Source organism: Hirundo rustica, chromosome 14 (assembly GCF_015227805.2).
Source record: "Hirundo rustica isolate bHirRus1 chromosome 14, bHirRus1.pri.v3, whole genome shotgun sequence".
NCBI classification, from domain to species: Eukaryota; Metazoa; Chordata; class Aves; order Passeriformes; family Hirundinidae; genus Hirundo; species Hirundo rustica.
This window is the reverse complement of record NC_053463.1, coordinates 18,543,140-18,564,133: the sequence shown is the minus strand read 5'-3', so window position 1 is coordinate 18,564,133 and position 20,994 is coordinate 18,543,140. Positions and strand designations below refer to the sequence as shown.

Here is a 20,994-nt window from a genome sequence, read left to right as displayed (position 1 = left end):
ACTGGGTTAATATTTCAGCCTTTCTTACAATAAACAATACAGAATTGTATCACATTAATAAGAGTAATTAAACCGTAATGTAATTAATTTAAATTTGTATCTAATCCCTGAAACTGCCCTGTGAATGGTAGCTCCTAATGGTTCAACTGTGTGGTGAAAAAGCTTGTGCCAGTTTTGTCCCAGATGATAATCAAATACAGTATGCAGGAAGTATCTCCTGTTCCACCTGTGTCCAGCAGCAATTTAAAATTTGGCTGAGAGAAACAGATGTTTTCAGAGAACAGAGAAAGTCTCACTACATGCTTCAGAGCATTCCTAGAAGTCTTGGCTCTGGAAACAAATGTATCTCTTTTGGGAAGTATCTTGGTGCTAGGCGTGTAAACTTCTGTGGTTACTTTGGCTTGCTATATTTATTAAAAAGTCACAGATGTATTTTACTTGTTGTGGTTTAAGAATGGTATTCCTCAATTTAGTGTTTCTACAGAAACACTCAAAACCACAAGTTGCTTGTCGCCTTTCCCCTCTCCCCTTTCCCCTCTCCCCTTTCCCAGTTCCCATTCCCCTTTCCCCTCTCCCCGTTCCCTTTTCCCCCTTCCCCTTCCCCTTTCCCCATTCCCCATTCCCCTGTCCCCTTCCCCTTTCCCCTTTCCCCTCTCCCCTTTCCCTTCCCTCCCCCACTTTGATGATCTGGAGAGGAGAACTGGAGGCACAAAAGGCAAAGATCATGGGTTGCGATAAGAACAATTTACTGGAAACAGCAGTGAAAATACAATGCACAGTAACAGCAACAATACTAATAAAAGAGTGTACCAGAAACAATTTACACCCAAGTTCTCACCCCTGACAATACCTTACCATTCCCTCTGCAGTGCTATCTTAGCTGGCTGGCAGCCCTTTCCCAGAAAATGAGGTGAGGTACTACAGAATAACCTCTGAGTCCCGGTTAAGCCCCCTCTAATTTCTACTGCAGAAATTAACCCTATCTTGGCCAGAACCAGGACACTATAATCTTTATATCATAACTTCCTTTTTGTATCAGTTTTATAATCTATGCAAATGGCAGCCAAGTAGCCTTCCTTGAGTGGCACACTTTTCTCAAATAAAGCAAGGCTAAGGTTTGAGTTAAATAGAAAAACATACTTTTAGTATAGGCTTCTATACCGTACTCTGTACTTTATTCATATATTTATTTGTATACAATTGGTGTCAGATGATTAGAGTGGAATTTTTGTAAAGTCTGTGTATGTGTATTTTTGTTTTGAGGGTCTTTCTCCCTTCCCTTTCTCAAAAGCAGAGAGAGTCACAATAAAAAATATACCTTTTTTGCACCATAAGAAAGCTGCTTTTCTCAGCAGACAGGTATGCCTTCAGTACATACTGTATTGGTGTATAAGGGTCTAACAGGTATGTCTGCCAGTGATGATGTATATGGATCTGACACCAACTGATCTCAACCAGACAGAAAATTAGCACTCCATCTAAAACATGGAAGAAGAGTTTAGTAGTATATGTGAATTGTAGGTTTGTAAAACAGCTCCTAAAACCTCCTAAAGCCCAAGGAAACAATACAGAGTAACTAAGTCTGTGTGTTTATGAGGTATTTTCAGGCATTCCTGGGAATCAGTTGTATGTTTTGTCCTTGTGTAATGGATTGCCATCCATAGTGGTTGATATTCAATTTTTTGGAATGCCTGCCCTTGCATTGACACCTGGTATATTAAGAGTCACTAAATGCCAATAAGACAGGCAGAACAAATTCATTTTAGATTTTAGTAGCTTCCAACAATCACAACAGTCTATGTTAGATATGTATTTTTTACTGCCAAGCAGAAAGAACAGAAACATACTGACTAATTTTTACCAGAACAATAATCAGACATCCACCAGTAAACATGAGTGTAGGCCAGAGAAAAGCAAAGAGGAGGCCTTTTGAGGGATACAGTCTGCTTAAAATGACGTTGGTCTGTGTTCCTCCTGGGTCATAGTAACACGGGAAAGTCTGATATTTTTTGAAATTGCTTGCAATTGTTTCTATTTGTGCTTTAACTTCTTTAGAGTTCTCCAAATTGTCTGGGACGTATGAGCACTGAAATAAGAAATCAAGGTGATTCATTATAACAAATACTCCAATACAAAGTTTTTAGTTAAGTAAAATTGAGTGAAAAAATCAGGCTAGTACTGGTAAAATCTGTGGTTTGGTATCTCTGGAGACTGTCTTGGTTTCATTATGTCCATTTGCTATGCCATGCTTCCCTTTTTCCATCTGTATGTCTATGCCCCCATTCTGCAGATTTACAGATTGGAGATATGTGGTTGGAAACCAATAACATACATGCTCAAAAAGACCCTGCAGTCTTTGACACTGTCACTTCATTATTACAGTGCCAAGCTCCAGTTCTGAACAGAGCTTCTAGGCACTGCCACAACAGGAAAGTGTTCGCTGTGCAGAAATTCACACTGGCTTGTCAGTGTGCATGAGAATGAAGTTGTTTCACTGCACACCTCTGGTTGTATATAGTAGAAAAATACAAGAATTAAGGCTGTTTGAGGCTTCCTTCTTGTCCTTGTAAAACAGAACTATTTTGACCTGTAGTAATAATGCAGAGTTCAGTGGAAACAGATTTTGAAGCAGTAATTTTTTTGTTGTTAATTTCTTTTTTTTTTTTCCCTGCAGTATTATTTTGTGTATATAATACTGCTTGAATGTACTAAACTGGAACCTGGCCAAGGCAAAAAGCAGGGATGGTTCCTGACCTGAAAATTTTACTCTCAATAATGCAAGTAGGTAGGACATCAAGAAGTTGCTTCCCCTTGCAGTGAACAAGACTCTTGTTTCCATCTATGGTTGGTAATTTCTATTTGCTCCTTTATTGCATACAGCTTTCCCTGAGGCAGTCATTATAAAGATGGGCAGTAGTTACAAAAATTCTCTTCAGCTGAAGTGTTCTATGCTATTAGGTTTGCACTGCGGGAAGCTCTAATCAATATAAATGTTTTGCACTTGTAATCTGAGTGTGTTTGTTCTGGATTCTGAAAGTACTTCTCTCTTGGGCATCCAAGATCTGAATTTTCACTGATTTGTTTCTTCTTTCTGTCTAAAATGTGCTTCATGTTGCCATTTTTTCATTTATTCTCTGTTTCATAATATATCACCTAAAAAACAAGTAAAATTGGGATTTGTGCTCTTACTTTGGATGGTTTTAAACTTGATGTCTCTCATGTGCTAACAAGGAACTGAGCAAGCCATAGCTTATAAACTATTTATTCCAATGGGTCATCATCTGGGAAACTGACATATTTTAAAATGTTCATAAGTGTTGCATATTCATGTTGGTGTAATTCCTTAAAAAGTATTAACTTAATATTTAATGAAATAAAATCCAAAACTGTATAATTTCTGCAATGTTTTGAAATTGCCTTGGTCTAAGCCCAGACGTTAACATGTAAAAGATGAGTAACTCCTGCTGTTGCTGTGCTGCTCGGTTTAAAAAGTACCAGCCCCTCTCCTCAAAGGTGTTAGATAGTAGCAGAGAATGAGTATGCAATCTGTGTTGCAAGTACCTTGGGATTTCTTTCCAGTGTATCTTCACTCTGGTAGAGCATAACCTCCTGTCCTGAGGCTGTCAGATTTACCCACACCTGTAGACAGGGATAAGGAAAGATTTCCTCATCCTCTGAGCCTTCGCTATTTGGGCAGAAAACTTTGTCCTTGATGTTGGCTTTGAGTACCTTGCACACAGTTTCTGTTGTCCAAACACTACAAAAACAAAACAAAAAGTATTCCTTTGAATCTCATCAGAAGCATCTATTGTGAGTTGGATGTGAAAATACATCTTTGTGTGATGGCTTGGCTGGAGTTCATAGCTGCCCCATCCTGCTGTGATGAACTGTGCCCACCCTGAATCTGTGGCTGCATCTGGAGAAGGGCTGCCATAGTGAGTAAGTTCGGGAAACCATTTTTATTGTTTCGGCTCTTTTTTGCTCTTGTTTTTTAATGGTATTCTGTGGTTTTCAGTTAGCTTCTGACCTCCCCATCAGCAATCAGCTTCATGTTATTCAAGAAACAAAAGCTGCCATGGATTTTAAAGTTTGGTAGTAAATACTTGGAATGCAGTACATTTCATATCTCAGAAATATTATGAATGATTTCATTCAATAAGCCTCAGAACTTAGATCAGAACCCATGTTTTTTCCCACTTCTCTTTTTCTTTATTACATGGGCCTCTTGCATAAATAAGTATCAACATTTTGCCTGGAAAATGTTAATTTTTGCTGTTACGTTTTTCTCAAGAATTACTTTTCTATTATTGATAACACATTAAATTTTGCTCACAGTAGTACACTTTGGTGGCAAAGAAAGTCAAAAAACAGTCTCACTCCAGTTCTTATGAAATGACTCTCGATACATTTATGAATCTTTTGTAATGTAACCTGGAGGAAGGAAAATAAATATATGAATTACTCTGTTTTAAAGAGAATGGTGGTTTTCAAATAGTTTTGAGATTAAAGGTGCTCTAGCAAGAACAGTGAGGTGGATGTCCTTGCTTTCTCTGTTGTAATCTTGATCTATGAACAAGTGAGCTGCACTCTTTGTCTTGTTACTCTATTTTGCAAATTGATTTTGTGTGTGTAGGCAGAACTTGCAAAATTTAATTAAAGGATGGGCATTAGTAAGTCCTTCATCATTCATTATATTCTGTAATATTTGGTGTGGCACACTGGGTTGTTGAAGGTACTAGTTTCTTATGATGGTTAATTTGGAAGTAAGATACAGATTCATGTAAAATTCTACAATTTTGCCATGACTTGTGTTGCTCAAGTTTTATTAAACACAACACTCTCCTGCCCATGAAAGAACTTTTTTGAACTGTTTTTATTTATGCAAGACTTGGCTTTTCATTACCAAGCATTGGCTTTTTGATTCTACAGTAAATGTTTTTATTTCATCTATTTTGTTTAGCTCTGAGGAGAATAATTTCCTCTTTTCTGTGCTCACTTGTGCCTGATGAATTCTTGGTACAGTTTTTTTCTTTTCTGTCTTAAAACCTTATGCGCTCTGTGAGAGTGCTTTGTTTATTGTTGTCCTGGGGTGACTTTTTGATGCTTGTATCCCCAGTTGTTTGTTCTGTTTATGCTGTATGTTAAGTTCTCTACCTTTAAGACTAGGTAACCCCTGATAAGTAACAGCTGTGTTAATTAACCAATACAGCCTTGCCCCTGATGAGTAACAGCTATATCCAGTAAGAATGAGTGAGATAAAAGAGGGAGCTAGCTAATAAGAGGTGGATCATCATGGAGGAGCATCTTTGCTGGGCATGAGGCTGAGACTCATGAAGCAGGATCCTGGAGAGAGAAACACTGCTGTGAGCCTAGTCCTGAGAGTGAAGGGCGAGACCGAAGATGCTTGGAGTTGTTTTGAAAACAGTATTCACTCCTCTGCATTCCTGCTCCTGGACTATGCTTGTCTGAGGACTGTTTGAACCTGTCGTGGACTGAAAATCAGAGAGAGATACCCAGATCTCATACTTGCACCCCCCTAGGGCCCAGGATGGCATTTTTCTAGCACTGGAGAAACTGGTAAGAGACTGTGTAAGCTGAGCTACCCACAAAGTGAGACAGTGAGTCTGAGCCAGCAACTAAACCAGACAGTGAGCCTAGAACACTGGCAGTCACTGCAGGAAAGAAGCACATGCAGAAAACAAATGGACCAGTGGATGATGATCCAGATGAAGGACCCCCCAATGTGAGCTCCTGGCACAAAATCAGAGGTCAAATCTCCTGGCCACTCTCGAGTCCTTTTCTCTGAAGGACCTTCGTGGCCTAAGAAAGGATTACACTTGATGACCATAAATCTATAATTAGTTGGTTAGTCCATCTTTGGGATGCTGCAGGTGAGGCTACAATTCTGGATGGCACTGAAGTGAGGCATCTGGGATCCCTGTCACATGATCTGGTTATCAACCAAGGGATGATGAGGGAGGCTCACCCTTGCAGTCTCTGGGAACCTGTCCTGGGAAGTGTGGCCACAGCAAGGACTTCCTGAATTTACCAGCCCGCCTCAGAGCAATGAGAGGTTTTATTGTTTCGTACTATTTGTTCTTTATGCTTGTGGGCACTTCGTTTGTTAAATAAATAGTTTTTTCTGCTTTTCTCCAAAGAAGCTCTTTTCCCAGACCAGTTGCGGGGAGGGGCCATTTGGGTTTGCTTCCCAGAAGGACCCCTTTCAGGGGTTCTCTCACAAACTTGCCCTAAACCAGGACAATTGTACAATGTACTTACATATATTTTATCATTCTTTCAATTATTGTATATGATGCTAACAGGAAAAAGAATAGCTTTCTTTCATAAACAAATGGCTCTTATTACCTGTTAGTGTAAAATGGCACAATGGTGATCCCGATAAAAAAGTACATCATCATGGAGCATGCAACCATTCCCAGTCCCAGGCAGAGGGCTCTTGTCTCCCCTCGCTTTTGTGCAGTCACCAGCTTCTTTCCCAGCATGATTGAGAGTTGTGAAAAGTGAACAACCTCTTTTTGGTGTAAAATAAAATACAGAAAAGAAAGGGAAAACATGATGGTTATTGTTGTTATGTAACAAGTTCCTGAAATATAATATAATCAATGAAGGAACAGCCCCATTTTTTCAAAAACTAGAACTAAAAAAAACCCCAACCAAACATGCTGTTTTTCCTGTTATCATTAGACTCCTCTTTTGCTTTTTTAATTTATAACGTAGTACCTTAAGTGTGCGTGTCTGTGTGTAAGCCAGGAAGCTAGGTAGGAAAACCTGATAACTCCTGGGAATAATTCTGTTAACAATCCAATTGTCCTTTTTATGTTACTGCTTCTCTGAAGTTAGTTATTTTGCTGTATATTGGTAAAGGCTGCGTGAATGGAAAACCTTCCCAGAGTAGAAACCTTTTTACATTATGCCTTTTCTTCTGGAGTAGTTTGAAATGGGCTTGTCTTATTTCAAAAGATCTGAAATAATTAAAAGTTTAGCATTTGAGATTTCTGACTTGTGCATTTTTGCTTGGCCTTGTCCATTCAGAGGTGCTCCAAGGAGCGGAGTATTTGTGTAACTGGTGGAACTCCTGCTGCCTGAGGAGTGTTGGAGTAACTCTGGGCAATGAACTCTTGGTTAGAGCTGTCTGAACCTGAGCTCAGAACCGACTGGCATTAGGCCCTCCACTCCCTTGACAAAGAGCATTTTAAATGATCCATAATGTTTTGTTGAAGAGAGTCTGAAAATTATTGTCATGAGTCCGTATGCCATTAAATCATTATGAGTGATGTATTAGTTTCTATAGAAAGAGTCCAGAACTTTCACTGCAAGTTCAACCCATTACCATTATCTGCTGCACTGACAGCTGTGATTGCAGGTTTGTGGGGTTTTGTTTTTCCATGAAAACATGGGAAAAGCTGTTTTTGTGGAAATGACAAGGATTATGGTAAAATTTGTGTGGGCTTTTTGGGGATAAGGGAGGAAAGCAGAGCAGAAGGAGAAAAAGAAAATGTTACGTTCATGCCAAATCAGTTTTCCTTTCTGTTCTGCACAAGTTAGTCGTGCACAGCTTTAGGCAGTGCTTTTTCAGGATTTTAGTTTCAGGTGTATGAATCTTTTTAGTGCTTATCCTTACTGGCTGGCCTTCAGGATGACACAAACCAAAGCTGGCAAATAAGCTCTTCAGGTTATCTGTGAGCAGATGGTCTCCTGCTGACAGAGCTGTGGTATGACTGCAAGTAGGGGACCATGCTGAATTTGGTGAAAGATGAGATAGCTCTCATGAGAGCTATGATCATTAGGTCTCAAAGAAACAAATGGAAATATATTCTGAATGTTCTTTCCTTTCCTGCTACTTTCTGGTTTTCACTGGTGAAAGTGCCTCACTTTAACTGTTCAATGATCAAAGGAAAATTTGAAAGTTAACATCCTGTTGGTTTTATACTGCTATAGCACCTGAATGTTAGTCCTGTTAGCAATATAAATATAGAAGTCTGTGGACAATAAAACAGCTTTGGTCATTTAGCAGAACTTGTGGTTAGTTGCAGATTTTAAGTATATATTTTGAAGTTGGTAGTGTGTGATATCATCAAAGTGGAAGGCTGTTTTTAGCTGTTCTGAGAAACTAAATTAGTTGTTTTTAGAATACTAAATTTTGTCCACTTTTATATTTAAGTTCACTTTAAATAAAACATCCACATCTAGTGTGAATTTTGCACACAGCATTTTGAAAGGAATTGTTTTTCTGATGATCATGTATAATTCATTAGTATTGTAAGAAGCATGTCAAATTGAAAATTGCCGTAGATGAACTTTCCCTGTTTACTGCCATTTGAGTTTAAAACAGAATGTGAGCGAAAGCCCTTCAGTAAGGCTGTACTGTGTTTTGCTTGGTCAGTGGGGTAGAGGTAAAACATGTGATATCAAATGCTCCCAGCGCACTCGTGCTGCACCTGCTTACTTACTTGGAGAGGTGCGTGCAGCAAAGAAACTTGCACAGTAAGAGTTAGTGACTATTCCTTGGAAAATTCCATCCTTTCTTTTTGTCTGGAAAATGGGAAATAACACTTAACAAACCTAAAGAATCACAAAGCACTTAGAATATTGGAACACTGTGCAATGAAGTAACTTAATACCAATTGTTATTAAGCTATCTCTCCTTTACCTATTGGGCAGCTTGGTCAGAGGGGAAAGTGGAATAAAGGAACATTATCAGCCCTGGAGCACAGACCCTGAGACAAAATGGTACTGGAGTAGCAGTTTCTTAGAGCATGGTGCGGAGATAATGACAAATGAGTGAAAATCTGTATTGTTAGCAAGAAAATTCTTACATACAGTGACAAGGATTAATCTTTAATTTTCTGTGAGAAATTAAAAAATGAAAGACTGGTACTGCCACTGTGACTTGTGGAAAACTTGAAGTGTGGTAGAGCAATTAACATACTGAATTTTGATGAACCATAATATTTATGGAGCTGTCCCATTTACACTGAGAAACAGTGGGTTAATCAACACACTTATTCCATGGAAAAGAACTGTGAGACTATTAACCAAAGAATTAATAAGAATCAAATTGCCCCAAAAGTCTGCTTGCATGCCAGCCACACATGCAGTGGATATATCATTAAACTCATCCTCCTAATAACCTAAAACTAGCAGACATCTCTTTAAGGCACAAAATGAACTTGTTTGTGTAAATTGGAAATTTTTCTCAAGTGGTGCAGAGGTTAAATACAGTGCTGTTCCCCATCCTGACACCAGAAAGACTGCCTGACCCTGGCTTTCTGCAAGGGCTTCTAAGTGATGCTGTATGCCTTTACTTCCCCAGTTCAGATAACTGCTCTACCCCAAAGGGAATAAGGACATGTAAATTATGCAGAGAATGTTAACAATAAAGGATCATCTAAAAATATCACTCTGAGTGCTTCTATAGACATAAAAAATAACCAGCTAGGTCTTCAGGCAATGTAAAACAAGGGTGCTTACATCATTGTTGTGTTGCTGTAGCAAATTAGGTGTAAATGTGGTCCCTAAAAATGAAATACACTTTCTCTGGTGCATTTTTTTCTGCTTTCAACTGTAGAACACCAGAAAAATCTGTAACACTATTTCATGCCTGTGCAGAAGGATTTAAGAGGAAACACAAGACTGCAAAAGAAACCCATGTACTTTTGTTTTTTCTTTCTTTTATTTTTTCTTTTATGTACTACTGCTGAAAATCCTTAATTTTCTGGCTCTCAAGACAAAGTTGCATACATACAGAAAACCATATTTATTTGGAATTTCTTCATTGTTTTAAAGGATAATTTTTTCAGATTAAAAGAATCTTCTGTCATCTTGCTCTGTCTGTGTATATTAGACGGAGGGTTGAAATAGCTGATTTACCATTTCCTCTGACAAAACTGTTAAATCTTTTAAAATTAAACACTGTAGAAGACTTGGCTAGCCCAGGAAGTCTGAGTAAAATGGAATTGGAAGATGTTGGAGTGTACAAAGCACGGCTTAGTCCAGCTTTCAAGAGAAAATGTAAATGTATTTTTGTACTGCAGATTTTATGCGATGGTTCCATACTTCTTAGGAATGTATAAACTGCAAATTTTTTAATAATGTTCTCTCTGCCTAATCTTCAATTCAGTTAAATTATACAGTACATTAGCTGTGCAATTTCGATGTATAATAATTACATTCATAGATGCTAGTGATAATTTTAGGGATGCCATCCATTCAGGTTTTGAATTGTCCCCTGTTTTAATTAGAGAGATATTTGATACTTGGTGGGAAGTCTCTACCTCCTCCTACTCTCCCATTTTTTTGAGGAGTTTCCAGTGATGTGACCTCTGTGACTTCAGATAGGACCTCTCTCTCAAGCTATTCCAGACATCTCTTAATTTGGGTAACATATGAGTAGCACTGATGAATTTATCTCACTTGCAGAAGAAAGGCTTCTAAATACCTCTCTTGAATTTATGTTGAGAATAAATACTAACAGTAAGGTAGTGTTGTGGTTTTTTGGTTTGGTTTTTCTTTGAGTTGATTTAGCCCACACTATATGGTGAATTTGTGAGCATTAATGTATTGCTTTCAGATGAACATTTATGTTCTAATCCAGCATCAAACCAAGAAGAGTGATGCAAATCATCCACATCTCTAAAGTGATGACTTTTTAAACAGGCCTGTACTCTTTGGCCTCTACTGCTTCTACATGCAAAACAGCCATTTGTTTTCTCCTGTCAAATGCTAACTTAAGCCACTTGGTGTTATTCTCAAAACACCTTGTATAGATAAAATAAAAATTGCCAGCTTTGCTGGATTTGTAAGTGGAGCACAGTACTTAGTGACAGTTTATTGACCATTTGCTTGTTGTGAGAACCAGTCGGCAAAAGTTTTCGATTTATAAATATGAGTTTTGTACTAGTTATGTTACTGGAACAGAACTCATATTTACATACTTAGGACTGTCTCTAGATAGAGTTAGTTGGATCATTCACACTTGCTTATCTGTGTTCCCATGGGTACTTCAACACTGCTTAGATTCTTCCTTTCTGTTTCAATCCTATGCTCATCATTTTCTCATCTGCTGTCCCACCACTTGCACCTGGCTGTAGTCAAAACTGGATGTATGTTAGCACTTTCTTTCCCTTTCCCACCCTCTGTTTCATCCTCTAGCAGTTACAGGCATTTCTTGCTGGAACTGGGGGAACCAGCACTTTTTTTCATTACTTAATAAGCTCTCTGTGTTTCTGGGACCACAAATACTGTATATTACAGAACGAGGTGATGCTGAGCCTCAATGGAAAAGTGCACAGAAAAATTTCTCATGTAGTTGTCTTGGAAACCCAAAACAGCAATATTTTGACTGTGTAACATGATACAATTGTTTATTTTATGAAATATGCTGTATCATTTTGCTTTATTACTGAACAGTTTACCAGATGTGCCACTAGAATGAATTAAAGAAGTAAGCTTTTTTAATTTTCTAAAAACATATGCAGTTGTTCAAGACTAATTCTATTAGCTTTTAAACATGGTGGTTCTTAAAAAAAGAAAAAATGAGAAAAAAAGAAGTTATTTGCTCAGTTCAGCTGTTTTGAAATCTTTCTGGAGTATTTTTCCTTTGATTTGAGCTGTAGAGGGCTGCACAGAAGGAAACAGTTCAAGAGCAGATTTTTGGAAAACCTTCAAGAGTTTATATGCCTGGTTGATCTCTAACTTAGGCGTAGGTAATCACAACACTAGAGTAATGCTGATCACCCAAAGCCATGCATCTACCATTAAAATGAATAAGAATTATGGTCTTATATGAGCTACGGGCTCTTAATTAGTGAAAGTATTATTGTTACCTTTGCTAATTGTTGTGAAGAATTATCAGATTGCAGCCAGTTACAAAAGAGAGAACTCAGTCTGCATGCTACAGAAAAGTTATCTGCACTGTCCTCCATGGTGCTGCAGATATAGCAAACCTTTTGCTTCCCAAAACACCGTACTTTTAAAAACACAAAGCTGTCACATGCTCCCAAGGAAAAACAGTTGTTTAGAAATATACTCACAGTTTTTGATGAAACTCTGATTTCTCTGATGAAAAAAGTCTGTTACATGCCAGTCTTGGGATAGCATGAGCTGAAAAGGATTTTTATTATTTTCTTTCCTTTCCTGTACTTCTCTGGGTTTGCTTTGCTGTGGCTGAACTCCTAACTTAGTTCCCCTATTACAAAGTCTTTTGTAACCATAAATGGTAAGGTATGAAAGAACACTGTCCCTTTGGAAATTAATTGCTGGAAACCAGGAAGCCACAATACTAAGAATGAGCTTTCTCACACACTAAAGCCCCTTTACAACACATTCTAGTGGATTAGTGTTAAACTATGAGCCTACTCCGTTTGTACAACTCTTTTAGTTTAGAAATCTGACAGATCTTTTGGGTAAGATTTAAGGAATTGAACTGTATTGATGACCAGTGGTGACAACTCTTAATAACCTGAGCCATTACCAGCTTTGAGAATGCTCTATTGCCACTATTTTCAGTAAGTTTGGATGCAACAGGTGCTAAAATTCTGACTGTACATCAGAGCATTATAGATAAGAACATCCATCATGCCATAGGTGCATTAATGCCTAGCGTGTTCCTCTACCAAAAAGCCAAGCCTATTTCTGGGACATAAAAACAGATCACTCCTTGCACAGAGCTTCAGAAAAGAGATCACTTTTGTGTGTGTGTGTGTTTTGGTTTTTTTTTGTTGTTTATTTGTTTGGGGGGTTGTTTGTTTTCTTTTCTTTGAGAGAGGGAAACTCTATTATTGGAAGTCTAAAGGAACTTAAATGTGCTAATCGAGTAGCATCATTAGGAGAGAACTGTAAACAAGGGTAGGATATTTTCCCCTCCCTGCTTTAGGTATCTCATAATTAGCTTTTTCAGTTTCAGCTGTTCTTCTAAACTTGCTTTTGGCAAAAGATTTGGAGTTGACAAGCTCAGAATGCTCATGCTGTCTAAAGATAACTGATGAATCTTCTTCAGTAGGACCCTTTTTTATTATTACAGATGCAGAAGAGAGCACACAAAGCTAACCTGAATTTAGATAACTTTCTGGTAGACATTTACAGCTAAGTAAGAGCAAATCTACTACTATCATCTAGATTGAAAAGATTTATGATCATAGTAATTTTATAATACTTGAAGTGATGTAGAGAAATTTTAAAAATTACATTTGAAGTTTGGAAAATAGAGTCTTATGAACAAAAGTTATTCGTGGATAAAACAGGATCTGGTTGAGTGGAGTTTTTTATAATTTTTGATGCTTAGTAATCTAGACTGGATAGTTCAAAGGGGCAGTCTCCAATGGCTCAAGGAGTAGTCAGGCTTTTAATGAGGAATTAATTGTAAGTGATTTTTGTGTTCTGTGATTCAGGATTCAAAGTAGAATAAGGTAAGCCATGCTGAATGAAATTAATTCATCTTCAAATTGAAGGTTTGTCTTCTGTCTCCTCTCTCTGTACACCTTAATCCCAATGACCAAAATAGATTTCATTTGAGTGATAATTTCTCATAATTCTTTCAAAAAGGAGCAATGTTTCAAATTGGAAAATCTTGCCATATCTGTAAATTAGTGAAGTATCTGCACTTAAAATTACCAGCCTCCAGAACTGCAAGTAGCTATCTGACAGATTAAAGGGAATTAAGGTATATTTCTGGGGATTTATTTTCCCTGTAGAGTGATAATGGGGGAAAAAAAAAAAAAAAAAAAAAAAAAAAAAAAAAAAAAAAAAACACACCACCACCACCAACAACCAAACATGTGAGAAAAGGTATGTGGCTCTTAAAGAGACATTGTGTAAATGTAAGCATACAAGGATTTTAGTTTTTGTTTTGTAAATAAAAGTATGAGGCAACTGTAAACATTCCAGCAATGGCAGGGAACAAGAGCTTCTGGTGTTTACTTGCTGTACTGCTCTGCAGTGAATACTCTCTGTTGTCCTTTGTGCACCATCTGTATTGCAGAGTGCTTTGTTCCAGCCCCTTCTGCTCCACATGGCTGGCCTTTCCAAGGACGTGCTTGTTCAGAGTGCTTAACCCTCCCAAGGAATCCATTTCACTTTGCTGGGATGCTGAAACTTCAAGGTACTCTGGTTTGACCTCACATCCTACTGAACAGTTTGTTCTTGTGATGTCACACGAATTAAACTGATTCAGTGTTTGCCAGTGACCCGTTCCACATTAGGCTGCCCTGTGTAACAGGAAGTTCTTGCTGGAAATCTGAGGCAAATTATATAAATAATGTCTTTATCAAAGAAGATATGTGAATTTGTGTGGCTGTGCTTTTCCGCACCAGGTGGACGCTGGCCCCTGGCTGGCTCAGATCTGCACAGCGGCCAGAACGTTTTTGGTCCGGATATGCAAGCAGGCTATCTTTACCTGCTGGGCTCGGCTTCTCAGCAGCAGCTTGTCCAAATAGTGTCATGACAACAGCAGCGGTAGGAAAAGGATGGCCCTTGGCTAAGCAGGTTTAAAGATGTTTATTCAAGCCGAGCTGCGGGAGGTCCGCAACTCGTCCAGACTGCCGGCCAGAGAACGTTTGAATTTGCCTCTCTCATCTTATAAGCAGGGGAGGGTTCAGGGGAGGTCACAACAGGATAGCAAATCAGGGCATTCAGAGGACAGATGGGGGGTGTCCACCTCCAAGCCTCTGACCACTGACACCAAGAGAAAAGGAATTCCCCTGGGGCGACCTATCACTCGACGCCTTCCCTCTGGAATTTCCCAATCTGGGGAGGGGTCCTAAAGTGATAGACAAGATGCCCCAGAGTGGGGGGGGGGTGGGGGGAGAGGAGATGGACAAGGATAGGTGGGGGGTGGGATGATAGACATACAACATCTTGTTATACAGAAAACTCAAAAGGGGATGGACTGTTACAAAACTGGGGGTACAGTGAACTGAACCATAACATAAAACTTCTTATAAAACCTTAATAAAACAATTCTTGCACTGCCACAAATTTGCAAACTCTGAACTCCTTTTTGACTCTGAGGTAAAGAGCAGTTCAGGTGTTAGAAGGGGGTAAGGGAAGAAAAATAAAGAAGCTGTATCTTTCAGTTGGTCAGAAGTCCTTATTCAGTTCTTTTAAACTGATCATCCATAAGGGTTGTTTTCACATTAGGGCATAAGAAAAACACACTGGCTATGAGATAAAGCAAATTTAATAAGAATTATGATTTTATTTCCAGGACTCTAATTCTTTTAAAGAGTCACTAAGCCGTGAAATTAGCACAGTTGTTTGGATCTTCAGAGAGCCCTGCAAAATTATTAGGTCCCCCTTCCTAAGTGAACATATTCATAGTGTAGTACATTGTCATATTTAATGGCCTTCATAAAAAGAAGCTGTGGCTCTTGCACAAGGAACAGTCACATATTGAAAATTATGAGTCAGGAGGACAAGGTGCTAAATGTTGGCAGACCTACATCAAGTACAGGCAAACTTTAGAACCAGCTGCTTCCTTTAAAGTAGCTACATTAACAAACTGTTTGCGGGATTTGCTGTTAACTCACTGTCCTAGAGTGACTTTATGATGCTTGTATCCCCAGTTGTCTGTTCTGTTTGTGCTGTATATTGAGTTCTGTGCCTTTAAGACTGGTTCTAAGAGCAAGGAGAAGTGCGGAGTTTGTTTTGAGAAAACTGCCTGACTCCTACACATTCTTCTCCAGATGGAGGAGGTTTGGAGAGACTGCAGGACAGAGATCTTTTTGCTTTTAGTTAGTTTTAGCTAGCTAGGGCAGAGAAGTTCCCTGGACTGTTTGGTTTTTTGGTATTTTTTTTTCCTCGGGAGTGTTTAAACTTGCTCTGGACTGAAAAAACCCAGGGGAGCACAGGGGGCTTGCACCTCCAGCCCACCAGGGCCTGGACCTCAGCATTTTCCAGCAGCGCCGGAGGGACTGGGACTGATGAGAGACTGAGAGAGAGCCGAGCTACACCCACGGCAAGAACTTTCTCAATTTGCCATCTCACTCCAGAATAAGAAGTTTTATTGATTCATATTATTCATTCTATATACTTGTATGCACTTCATTTGTTAAGTAAATATCATGGGTTGGCACAGTTTTGTTTCTAGTTATAGAGCAATGTGGATTGTTTTTTCCTGCCAGGACCTTGGAGTTGCTTTAGGGGAGGGAGGACAGAGACCTATAAGAAAGCTAGCCAAGATATTGGCAGCTACTTTAGCCACTAAAGAGGCCAAACGTGATTTTGGGAAGTACCCATTTAAAACCCTCATCCTCAGCAAGTCAGGCTCTTCCTTTTAAGATAGCCATGAGGTAACATCGTGGGCAGCAGGAGGGCCCAGGTCAGGCCCAGCCAGGCCTCCAGGAGCCGCTGCCTGCACGGGGAATGGCCCGGGCCGGCTGAGCCCCCTTTCCCCTAGCTGCTGGTCGGGGAGAAAAGAGAACAGCTCAGTAGCGCCACGTGTCCGAGGCCACGGCACTGTGGGCCAAGCCATGGCCCGGCTCAAGAACAGCTGGGTGCGGAGAAAGAAAGGCTGCAACTTTGTAGCAGCTCCAAGCCGGGCCACCCCGGATGAGACCAGGGGGTGGAGGAGAGGACATCCACCGGCCTCCCCTGTCAGCACAGCTTTAGTCTCTGGAGTCTGGAGCACAGAGCACATGGCCGCTGCAGGCCTGGGCAGATTTAACCCTTTCCTGGCAATATGGAGCTTCTAAAGCACAAGCCTTCCCTGAGAGAGAGAAGAAAGAAAATTGAGGGTATGTAGAACAGACACCGCATGAAGTCAGTGGATTAGAAGTGAAAGAACTTATAATATTATTGGAAAAGGATTGAAGAAGTGGGCATTTTTAACTGGACTTCTCTAGGGTAAACTATGGAGAAATAGACTGTTCTTTGTAGCATCTTGATGTTGGCAGGGGAATGCTGATTCTAATCAAAATTAAGGACTGATATAATTGAGATATAATTGAGAACATTAAAGCCCTTGCTTCTGGGTTCAAAGGAGTTCTTAGCCTTTGAGACAAAGATGATTTTAGACTAGAAGAAGCATTCTTAAACAATACCCTAAATACACTAAGAGGCCCATAGGTAACCAAGGGAGAGGCTGCTAATGGATTTGGAACAGCACAATCTGCAAAAATTCCAGGCGGTTGTACACTTATGACATTAGGAGCCACTAGACTATTTTGTCTTGTGGCGAGTGTCTCCATGAGACTCTAGAGAGACTCTTCTCCCAAGGTAATGAAAGATTATGTTTAAATGGTGAAACTGACTGAAAATCACAAGTTGTGTCTTTCTATGTTGTTTTGTAAGAAAGTTAACAGTTTGTAGGGGGAAAGAAGAGTGGTTTTAGAGTTTCATTCTGTTTTATTTTAGTTCTTTTTCCCCCAACTTTCTTTTTCCATTCTTTTAGTGTGTGTTAATAAAACTGTTTGTTCATTTTAAGCTTGAGCCTGCTTTGCTTTTCTTCTAATCTCTCCCACAGAAAAGGAAGAAACACTAAGAACACTACACTAAATTTGGTGAATGTAAAACCACTACATTAATTGGTGTTTCTGCCCAGCTACATTAAATTAAAAGCGTTACAGTAAAATAGTTTTTTCCACTTTTCTCCGAGGAAGTTCTTTACCAGACCTGTTGGGGGGAGGGGCCGTTTGGGTTTGCTCCCCAGAGGGGCCCCATTGAGGGGTTTTCTCCCAAATTCTCCCTAAACTAGGACACACACCAATTTCATGAGGGCTGAGAGTGTCCTCAGAGTTGTTTTACACAGATACTTTACCTTGAATGTTGAATGGTTTATTTCACTTCCAGCTTCACAATGTGGTGGCTGTGAAGTTCTGATGACTCCCTGGGTAGAAGGTGGCTGTTCTGTGATGAGCCTTCCCTAGACATGTCATACCTGCAGCAATGCATAATTGCTGTTATTCCTCTTCAAAATTACTGAGAACTTTCTAACTACCATGTCTTGAAATTGAAGATAGAGAGGATTCTTAACTGCTTGTTGCATCCAACTGTCTGTGGGTGCACGCTGCTTTCAGAGAAAAGAGGCATATGATTTTCAGTCAGTAAGTGTGTATATGCTTTCTCAGTCTGATCTTGTATGTGTAATCAGTTCTTAATGAAGTTATTCCAGGTAGAGGAGCCCTCAATGTTTTATATATATATATATATATATATTTATATTTATATTTATATTTATATTTATATTTATATTTATATTTATATATATATATAAACCCAACCCACAAAACCCATAAAACCAAACAAACTCACAACACAAAGTGAACTTAGAACTGTGGTTTAGAAGTGCTACACAATATTATTGTTTATTCTTGCTTTATTACATGGGCACAAGGTGATAACTGCCTTTGCCTAGCAAGGGAGAGTTTCTGCCCTGTGCTCTGCTCAGTTTGTAGTCAGAAATACATTGCTCCAAGACCATGTCCTCTTCCACCTTACTTCTTTCATCTGCCACTGTGACTTGTGCTATCTCACTGTTACATGAACCAATTAACTTTGAAACAGTGCATCTCTATGGGTTTTGACTGTATAGTTTGGGGGGAAATCCTGAAAAAAATGCATGTTTGGAGTATTTTCCTTGGCATATTCTGGCCAAAAAATAAAGTAATGCCTGATGCTCGATAATTTCAAATATAGTGCTAGAGGGTTTTATTTTCACCCTGTATTTTAGTGACAGTAGTGTCCAACAGGTCAGGAATTAGCGTTCGTATCTAAAACAGTGGCCCATTGATCCAAATCCTCTCAATACATAGCACTGAGTTCACCTTTTCAATGCTTTTGACTTCTCAGATTGTCAGAGAGGTAACAATCTTGTGATTTCCTCCCAGATCTGCTGCTGCAGCTCCTAGTTGTGTTTTGGCTCTTAAAGAATAAGGAGTTGTCAAGGAATAAAAGTAGCTCTGAGCATTTTTTCCCAATCAGTTTTCAGCTGAGAAGTTCAAGTCTGGTAGAATACATACCATACCTCTTCCAAGCTCTACGTTATGATCAAAATTTAATATGGGAAATGTGGATTAATTTGTCATTAGCTGTCAGCTCCATATGTTGCTCTAGGGCCAGTGGACATTCAGCTTCTAACTGCAGCTTGTTTTGTTGTTCAGCTCAATTGTTTCTGCTGTTTTTAATAAAAAAATCTTCTGAAAGCAAATTGTACCCTCATTAGGACTAATTAATAGTTGCCTTCTTTTAAAATAACTTCATGTGAGGCTTTGCATAGAGCAATAAACTGAAATTTTATTCAGCTGCAGATTTCACGTCAAACATATTGCAAAGAGAGGCAGATGCCATATAGAAATAGTTCTGCAAACCCAAGCACTTTCTTTGTGCTTTATGCTTTTCCAAATGTTACATTTGCTCTTTACTCAGACTAGCAAAACTTGTAAAGTCTGGCAGGTTGGATCCTGCTGCCTTGAAAATCAGAGGAGGTAGGAGCTGAAAACAATAATGTCTTCATACTGATTCTTATAACCTGTTTCCTGAGGAAATTCTGTTCCAGGATTTCTTTTGTGGTAATACTTTAGTTAACTGAGAGCAGAGACAGTGAGGGATCAGTTAGCTTTGCTCTGTTCTTTCAGGTCACACAAGATTTTCGGCTTTTCATCACTATTGCTTTCTTTTAAGTTTAGTTAAAGCCTGTAAGACAAAAATAGACTGTCATCCAAATATGGTACTGGTGGTTCCTGTCTTCTAACAGTCAAAGCACAGCAGGTGGAGGAGGCCTGTATGAGTGAGACTGGGAGGAGCACAGCTGTCAAGTGATGCTGTATGTCTGCAGGCAATTTTGCAGTGGCAGGTTTTCCTGAGGAAGGCTGTAGTTCCCACACCTTTCCCAGCTACAGGTCATTTGTTGTTCTTTGTCTCAGCTCCTTGTCATTCCTTGGGACAGCAGCAAGGATGCAGATCCCACAATCAGTTCTATTGGCTGCTGTTTTGAGAACAATGGCAGATGCTACCCTGTACAAAAAGCAGTTCTCTACTGTTTGTAAAACAAAATACTGGTTTGCCTTAATTTAGAATTTTTTTCTCTTGATCCAAAGTTTTATCTAATTTGAGATCAAATTAGGTCTACCCACTCTATTAGAAAGTGTATTCATTGCATAGGACTAAGAGAGCTTCTTTTGTTTGTTTACACCTGGACTAATATAGTTGTTTATCCATTCTTGTTAAGTATCAGCTGTGGACTCAGCACTCAAAGTCACAGGGCAGGATGTGGAACTTCTAGGGGAATTTGAACTTGTCCTGGTGGTTTTTTTTGATCTGATCTTCACAAATGGAGGATATATCTGAATAAAACAGAAATAACAGCAATGAGAAATTTTGTTTGCTGTGTCCTTTTTCCTGGAACCAAGTAACACATTCATCTGCATACAGGTCCCTGGAAAGCCTTAACAGTGCAGGAGTAAGATATCACCAGCTGCTTTGCTCTTCCTGTTGTTTCTTTCAGTGGCTGGCGTAAAAGGACACTTTGTGAGCATGAAGACTGCTTGGCAATGGGGGCAGAAGAAATGCCTGGATGAGCAGTCCTGCTCATTAGAAACTGGAAAGTAGCTGTGTTTAGTTTTCTTTTTGTGCTTCCCAGGGACTAAGGGAACTGGGATTAAGTGTGGATTTCAGAGTGCTGTCTGGCATAGGGTGTCTCTGCCTAGCAAGGACTGCCTGCTAAGGAAAAGTTAAGCAAGTCAGGAATGGTTTACTTGCAGTGCTGATATAATCTGTACATAGGTCAGTCAAGGGTATCATTCATGTCTTAAAAATGCGTGTAGAATTTTGTGTGCCCTTGGAAAGAGGGGAAAATCCTGAAGACACTTCTGCATGGAATCCCTGCCACAGAAGTGCCCTGTGGCTTTGTCCATGTGGGCGGCCATGCAGTCATCACTTAGAATCTGCACCTTTACAGAGAGCAAAACAAGAGCAGATTTTGGGCTTGTGGCTTCTTTTTCTTTTAATTCCCGAAGCAAGTAGGTACTCAAATTTGAAGTT

At 39.3% G+C, this 20,994-nt stretch overlaps 2 protein-coding genes across 5 annotated transcripts in view; one reads left to right on the top strand and one right to left on the bottom strand.

Moving 5' to 3' along the window:
* Positions 1 to 20,994, top strand: part of LOC120759074 (Kv channel-interacting protein 1) — a 332,257-nt gene that overhangs the window by 25,667 nt on the left and 285,596 nt on the right. The window lies entirely within an intron of this gene.
* KCNMB1 (potassium calcium-activated channel subfamily M regulatory beta subunit 1) lies at positions 768 to 12,191 on the bottom strand. Its single transcript, XM_040077973.2, has 4 exons — positions 12,054 to 12,191; positions 6,367 to 6,532; positions 3,562 to 3,757; positions 768 to 2,086 (listed from the first exon to the last, which is right to left on the bottom strand). The coding sequence occupies exons 2-4, from the start codon at positions 6,501 to 6,503 to the stop codon at positions 1,817 to 1,819; spliced, it is 603 nt and encodes a 200-aa protein (XP_039933907.1). The 5' UTR covers positions 6,504 to 6,532; positions 12,054 to 12,191; the 3' UTR covers positions 768 to 1,816.